Here is an 8,472-nt window from a genome sequence, read left to right as displayed (position 1 = left end):
CAGATCCCCCTACCACACGGTGTACCCCAAGGCTCATCCCTCTCCTCCACCCTGTTTAACATGTACATGCTCCCCCTTTGCAACCTTCTTTCCAAAAAAGGCCTTACCTATTACTTATATGCAGATAACATACAGATTTTCTCCCCCTCAAATCATCTCTCGAAAACACTCTAAAAACCTGGGACACCCACCTGTCGGACATAACTCAACTCCTCGCACAGCTGTCACTCTCACTCAACCACAAAAAAACTGAAATCCTACATATTACCAACAATGCCAACCGCAACCTTAAACATCAAAGCACAACTATCCTCCTCAACCAACAACTAACCCTTTCAGCAAGAAACCTCAGAGTCACGCTGGATACAGAAATCAACCTCAAAAAGCACATCAACACCACCATCAAAGATGGATTCTTCAAACTCCAGACCCTCAAAAGACTCAAACCGCTACTCTTCCCACACGACTACAGAACCGTCCTCCAGACCTTACTCTTCTCAAAGCTTGACTACTGTAATGCCCTTCTGCTCGGCCTCCCTGCTGCCACAATCAGACTGCTGCAGCTTCTACAAAATGCAGCAGCTAGATCCCTCACAAACAGAAAGAAATCGGACCACATCACTCCAATCCTCAAGGACCTACATTGGCTACCCATCAACTTCCGAATACAACACAAAGTCCTATCACTCATCCATAAGTCTCTCCACAACAGCAAATTAAATTGGTTAAACACACGCCTACAATACCACACACCGAAACGAAACCTCCGATCCTCTAACACTGGTCTTCTCCACATCTCCACCCCGAAAGAAGCACACCTATCCACAACAAGAGAACGCGCACTGTCCATAGCCGGACCCTCACTTTGGAACAACCTTCCAGCACAACTCAGATCAGAACCCTCAACACAGCTCTTCAAAAAACTCCTAAAAACCTGGCTCTTCCTACAAGCCTTCCCCCAATGATCCTATCCCCACCATCTTTCCTCACAGCACCACATTCCCGTCCGACCCTTGTTACACATATTCTCTGCCTCCATGTTTCCCATGACGCATGCTGATTATACTTATTATGTTACGTTTTCATTGTTGGATCTGAAGTCTCACAAAGCTACTTTAGTGGTCTTTTTCATATGAATCTAAATTTTTAACTCTTAATTTTTTAATTTTTACATTTAATGTTTAATTTAATGTATATTTGTAGATATGTTTTACATTTTGCATACTGTATTCTCTTTAGTTTTCATTTTTTATTTTGCTAAATTTCGCCTCTGTGTGCTTCCTTTTGTATTTATCAGTTGCCCCATTCCCCCTTTCCCTGTTTAGTGTAATTTCCCACCTTTTTTATATTAAAATGTAAACCGATATGATGTGTATTTTAATGTCGGTATAGAAAAGCAGTTAAATAAATAAATAAATAAATAAATACATAAATAATTTATAATTTTCAATTCTTAGTTCTTGTTAATTAAGTTGACCTGTAGGAAATATGCAAGAATCCTTGTTTCATTATTTTCATTGTTAAAAATATGTTCACTGTCAGAAATATGCAACTCAATCGAATTGTAAGTATATGATGATCCAACTACAATTATTCAAAAGACATCATATTTAAAGAGACTGTATGTAGATATCAAACATGTAGTATATATTTACTAGGAGCGGAGAAACCTCATAAATATGGCAGGCTTTTTAAAGTGTAGCCCAAACTTGCCAAGTTTATAGATTTTAACAGTCAACGGTGCAGTTATGACTATAATCAACTTATAATCATCGGTTACTCCATTCTTTTTTAGATTTTAACAGCTTTTGAGCAGTATCTTCGGCAACAAATAATCCCCTGAGGTTTATGGATTAAAAAATCACCACTAGTCTTTCAAGAAGACGATTCGTTTGTTGCGAAGTGGATTTCTATCTTAAACAAATGTTCTATTGAATGGTCTTAATAGTAGAACGAACCAGAGAATCGGTTGAAGAGATGACTCAAAAAGTAGCCCTTCTTCATGAGCAAATAACGAATGATTATTCTGCAGAACACTTGCAAGACATTATAGACAAACAAAAAAATAAATTGGAAGAATTCAAGGCTTCGATTCGACAACTTAAATTGAATAAACTTAAGAGAGATAAAAATGACTATGCAACCAATAATGTTTAAGCTCAAAAGCTGTTAAAATCTAAAAAAAAGTGGAGTAACCAATGATTATAAGTTGATTACAGTCGTAACTGCACCGTTGTCTGTTAAAATCTATAAACTTGGCAAGTTTGGGCTACACATTAAAAAACCTGCCATATTTATGAGGTTTCTCCGCTCCTAGTAAATATATACTACATGTTTGATATCTACATACAGTCTCTTTAAATACACTGTCAGAAATAAGCAAACCCCCCCCCCCCGCTTATTTCCTTTACATTATCTGTAAACCGATGTGACATCTCTGATCTAATGTTGGTATATAAAAATGTAGAAATAAATAAATAAATAATAAAGGGTTTAAATAATCATATTTGCAACCAGTTTTAATGGTACAGATGACAAGTCAGATGAATTGCAAAGAACAGGTTAAAGCTAATATGCTGATGAATGGAAAATATATCCAGGACTGGACTATGATGAGCCTCAATGAAACAAAGATTGAATCAGACAGTTGTTGAAGCTAATGATAACCTGATGTTACAATTATATTTTGGCACTTAGTATTAAGGAAAACTCTTCAACTGGTTCATAAATTTGTATTAAGGCTTTTAGAAAGTAATTTTATACTAGCCTGCATAAATTAGATGGCAAATAGGCATCTCAAAGGGAAAGTGCTTACATGTGCAGTTGTGCATACTTTCCCTTTTGAAAACCATCTCACTGAAAATTACTTGCATGCAGTTAAACTTGCTAAATTGTTCACCACCATTGATTTGGAAATTTTACACACATACTTTTGAAAATGCAGAAGTATGAGCATAAATGCAAACTCCTCTCAATCCCACTCACCATGAAAGCCTCTGCTCAGTGTGGGTAAAAGTTTGCACAAATATACACATATAAATGTACCCACATTTCAGATAGGTAATTTTTAGGGATTTCTGTTTTATGTAAGGGCTCCGCCCAAAAGTTCTTGTTTTTTGTGAACCGATGCGATGTGCGAACGGATATCGGTATAGAAGAGACGTTAAATAAATAAATAAATAGGGATGTGCTTTTGTTTGAAAGTCACAGACAATGTCATCAACATTGTCTACATCACTTTATGTTGTTGTTTTTTAAACAAAACATAACAATCACAAATTTATTTTTTCTTTTTTTTTGTTTTTAGTGTGCACTTATTCAAAATAGTGTGCACTAACTTGAAATAGCGTGCACTGATACAGAGGACAGCAAACAAAATGCATAGTAGTTCATAATTTATTATTTTAATGCAATTTAGGGAAACTTCGGTGCACGCTGTACCTTGGTACATATGCTGATTTTTCTACATTTATTATGACATACTGCTTTATTCCTAAAGAAAATATTGTCTGCAGCTGGATATAAAAAAGTGTTTCTCATATGGTAACTTGTGACAAATATCCTACCTCTTTAAGTCTAGAAGTGCATAAACTGTGAAGTGAATCATTCAGAACAATAAAATACAACATGCACAAAGTAGGCTAGCAACATAAACAATGAAAATTTTATCACAAAATAATATTGCCAGGAGGGTACAAGTCCTTTTTTTTTTTTTTAACCACCTTTATGCATCATCCATTTATGCTTTACATTCTTGAACAGAGCAAATGGTTCAATCTGACTGACCAATTCACCCTTCCCCAGAGTGCTCAGCACCTCTAAAGGGGATATGTGCAGGCAGGTTTGTGTCAGCTGGTAGATGGTATTGATTTGGCCCACTGTAGATAAATTATTCGCAGTGATACACATCTATATGTTTAAAATAACTTTCAGCAGCACAATTCTCCAGAAATTAATTCCATTTTGATGTCGTTAGTCTGTCTTTTCAGTTTTGCCATCTTTCATGGAAGCCTCTGATGCTTTCCGTAGGGGTGCCTTCTCTGAGTTGGCATTTCCCTGGCCAGATTCTGCTGCTCCTCCAGTCTTATTTGCTGTGTGTTTTTCCAAGTAGTTCAGCATTTCACTAAGAAGAGTTTGGAAAGTGCTTAGAGCAGCACATATTGCAGGGGTTCCAAAACCATGAGTAATCAAACTATTAAAAAGAAATTGAAAATGTTTACAATGGAGTTCAACAAATTCTTTTTTTTTAATTACATTTTGTTTTTGGACATTAAGAATCATATAACTTTAGCATTATAACATATTTGGGGATAGATGTACTAAAGTGCAATAATTTTTCTAAATTATGGAGGTCAATTTGCCAAAATTATTGCATAAAAAATACCATTCATATCACACTATATACAAAGCTAATGATATGTAAAAATATTAGGCCTGATTTTCAAAAGCATTTACATGCTTAAAACAGGTTTTTACATGTAAATGCACTTTATCAGTGTAAATGGGCTTTTGAAAATTGCTACAATATAGGCCATTGAATTGTCAATACATTTTATCCTCATTAAGTGTACTTAACACAGGTAAATCATTTTGAAAAATTGTTACATAGTATGCTATATTTACATGCATAACTCCTTTGAAAATTCAGTTGATTGTGTGGCATTTTCCCATGCTACTGTTCTAATTCATAGTTACTGAGTGATATTGTATGGTTAAAAATAAAAAAACATGTTGTCTTTTGATCAATGAGATCAATAAACTGTATCAGAAAAAACACCTCCTTTAGAGAAGTATAGAAGCTTGGCCTTCACAGTCACTTATGTCACTGCAAGGAAGGTATGGAGAGTTACTGAACCTAAGAAAGGAGGATAGGTTTGTTGTGCTTTGAGAAAGCAAGAGCTTGAGACTGATTCAGAATGTGCTATTTATTGTTTATCTATCCTTTTATTGTTTTTCTTGCTTTTAACTTATCTTTGTGTGTTGGAATTCTTGAGTGTGTGAAAAACTCTATTGGTTATTGGTTATTGATTGCTCTTTTTATCTTTGGGGTGCTAGGCAGAGTGTGTGTGGGCACTGTATGAATGGAACATAAAAGGGGCTGGGTGTGCATGAAAGAAGTATGAATGAAAAGGTAAAGGAGAGGAAAGGATGAAAAAGAAGTGTGAGAGATGAGAGGAAGATGGGGAAAGAAGGAAGCAGGAAGATAAAGTGGAAGAAAGCAGGGATGGAGAGCAGGGGAGGAAAGGAGAGAGAGTTGAAGAGAAAAGAAAATAGGGGAGAGGGATGAAGGCTGGGGAGAAGAAGGTGGTGGGAAAAATGGAGGGAACCCTCTCAGCAACCTGATTAACTGGATGTTGAAATAGCATAGCAGTCAGGGACAACATCAACATATACCAACCCAAACCTACAATTCACAGCATCTGATTCTGTGCCAAGTAAAATTACTTTCTTTTCAATAAGGTCTTGGAAACGCTACACAGCACACTTTGGGAAAGGACCCACCAAGAGATCCAAGATGGCAAAGATAAGGTGTTGATGGAGATCACCACAGTTGTTAGCAGTTTGGGGGTGTCCTGGCATACTGCAGACCACTGCAAGATGAAATACAATGGATGCAAGCTAAGATATGGGCTCATAAAACAAAGAGTGGAAGTAGAAGTCCTGATCTATTCAACAAACCACTATGGAGGAAAGGCTAAAGATTATCCTAGGATCTGAACAGGATGAAGAGCTCTTACATGAGAAATACATGAACACAATCCTGGCTACAGAGAAAGCAGGTGGAAATTTTTGTTCTACCTACATGCAACTACATTCATGGGAAGGAGAGAGTCAACTTGGACTAAAGTGCTGGCAAGGTGGACTTCAACTCTGAGACCATCAGCCACACAGGCCTTTACAAGGAACTACACCACATGGCTAACACGGGCAATAAGGAACACTATAAAGACTTAGTTCAGAGTGTTAGGAAGAACATTTCAACACTTCCACTTCATTCATATTTCAAACTGAAGGTGTACAAAATCTCTCACCAACAGCAAGCTTACAGGAAAAATGGGTCTTAAATTACTTCACTACAGCTTCATACAGCAGTACTTATCACCTCAGTAGGTCAGCATCAAGACACTGTGAGGTCCATATTCAGCCAGTGCTCTCTAGATAAATTCAACCACACAACTTTGGTTGGTTATCTTTATTTGAATTTTCATCCTAAATGTGCACTGGCAGAATATCTGGTCTAAAGGGACCTGGACAAAATTATCTGGGTAACTTTGGGACAGCTATCTATCTGGACAGAGATACTCAAGTGTATATCACACTCTGGGAACACTCTCAGCACTGCCTCTTTTCATGCAGATCAATTCTGACTGAGCAACAGTTTAACTAGACAAAATTTAATTTAGTCAGTGAACAGGGAGAAAATTTAAAACTTTGGAGTTTACCCAGCTAACTCCAAAAGTTAGCTGGACAAGCCCTTTGAATAGGGACCTCATTACTAATCAGCCCCATATGGCAGGACATCAACACTTACATGTTATTCCTCTCCTTTCCACAGGTCTAAGAACTTGGGCCAGCCAGATAATCATGCAATCCTCAGCAGCTAGGTCCCAGGATGTGCTGGAGGTGGAGTCCTCCTCAATGATGGAGCTGGAGGAGGAAGAGGAGGAAGCTGAGGGGCATAACTTGGACATCTTCAGCCTGCTCCTGAATGAATCCCAGCAGGATACAGACGACAAGCTTCCAGAAAGCCATGCTGATGAAAATCTCATCCAACTGAAGCTCTATCCAGCAGCCTCTTGCTACCCATTCCTTCCACCCCTTCTTTTTCAGGAAAATAAATGTTATAAAAAAAAAACTAGGAATGTGTATTTGGTAGATTTGTTTTTGGAATTTTAGTACACACTAATTTTTTAGTGCGCTCTGAATTTATATAGGGCACACTAAGGGGGTCATTTTCCAAGGAGTTATCGCGGGAGATAAATTCACGCTAACAGCCGTTAACGTGATTTGCAAATGCGTATTCAGGGGGCAGAGCATATATAAAGCAGGAAACAATGTATCATGTGCCGCAAAACAGCTGCAGTGTTAGCATGGCTCATAGCTACAACCCTTTCATTCACGTTACATTGTGCACTAGAGGCCAGTAAAGGTTTATCATGGTCCACAACAATCCCAAACAGCTTATTTCAGGGGAGAGAGAGAGAGAGAGAGAGAGAGAGAGAGAGAGACTTGCTATGCCCTAGAAAGGTATGCCCTAGAAAGGTATTTGTATCCCTATGGGAGGGCCACCTAGTAACTCGAGGCGGGGATTAGGTATGAGTGTAGGGGGTTGGGGGCCACTTTCACATTCAACATGAGACGTACGGAAAGAACAGTGGTCTCTAGTGAAGATTTGCTGGCCGTCGGAGTGAGGAAACTCACTCCAAGAAGAGATTTGGGCAACGTTCTCTCAACCTAGCTTGTTGTTGCCCAGGTAGAGTGTCCATCAAGCTAGGTTGAGAGAACATTGCCCAAATCTCTTCTTGGAGTGAGTTTCCTCACTCCGACGGCCAGCAAATCTTCACTAGAGACCACTGTTCTTTCCGTACGTCTCATGTTGAATGTGAAAGTGGCCCCCAACCCCCTACGCTCATACCTAATCCCCGCCTCGAGTTACTAGGTGGCCCTCCCATAGGGATACAAATACCTTTCTAGGGCATAGGCACTATAGCAAGTCTCTCTCTCTCTCTCTCTCTCTCTCTCTCTCTCTCTCTCTCTCTCTCTCTCTCTCTCTCTCTCTCTCTCTCTCTCTCTCTCTCTCTCTTCTCTCTCTCTCTCTCTCTCCCCCCCCCCCCCCCCCCCCCCCCCCCCTTGTTGTGGACCATGATAAACCTTTACTGGCCTCTAGCACACAATGTAACACAAATGAACACAATACATTGTTTCCTACTTTACATATGCTCTGCCCCCTGAATAACAAATTCACGTTAGCATGATTTGTGAATTTATCTCCCGCTGTAACTCCTTGGAAAATGACCTCCTTAGAATCCTAAAACTTGGGTGGCTATGGGGGTAGAATTAGAGCAGGGAAACAGGAGTTTACCACTGATTTTCAGAACTAAGCACCTAATTTAGGTGTCAAAATATAGGCAAATACATTTTCAGCTGAAAACTTAGGCACTGAATTGAAAATAAGTGCCTAATTTAATTTACTAGGTCATTTATCAAAATGCATTAGGGCCTTATGGCACCATCAAAAGATTCTAACACTCGTATATACCGTGATAGTGCACCATCATGGAGATATCGCACACTCTACATGATAATTAGCATGTCCCCACCCAGATATCCTCCCCTAGTACAATGACCTTTGAATGCAATTTGCATGCATAAATAATGCAAATACATGCAAATATGGTCATTATTAGGTAATTCTATGCTAATATTTCACTGTGGCTGACTGAGAAGTGATCAGCCATGATAAAATAACTA

The 8,472-nt window shown here is 38.6% G+C and overlaps 1 protein-coding gene across 1 annotated transcript in view; it reads right to left on the bottom strand.

The window, feature by feature from the left end:
* Positions 1-3,702: 3,702 nt before the first annotated feature.
* TFAP2D (transcription factor AP-2 delta) overlaps positions 3,703-8,472 on the bottom strand; it is a 128,145-nt gene continuing 123,375 nt past the window's right edge. Inside the window, exon 8 of the mRNA XM_029596111.1 lies at positions 3,703-4,192. Within this exon, the coding sequence (XP_029451971.1) occupies positions 3,973-4,192 (220 nt within the window). The 3' untranslated portion in view covers positions 3,703-3,972. The remainder of the gene's footprint in view (positions 4,193-8,472) is intronic.

This window comes from Rhinatrema bivittatum, chromosome 3, assembly GCF_901001135.1.
Source record: "Rhinatrema bivittatum chromosome 3, aRhiBiv1.1, whole genome shotgun sequence".
NCBI lineage: Eukaryota > Metazoa > Chordata > Amphibia > Gymnophiona > Rhinatrematidae > Rhinatrema > Rhinatrema bivittatum.
The sequence above is the reverse complement of the archived record's forward strand: the minus strand, read 5'-3'. Positions and strand labels throughout refer to the sequence as shown.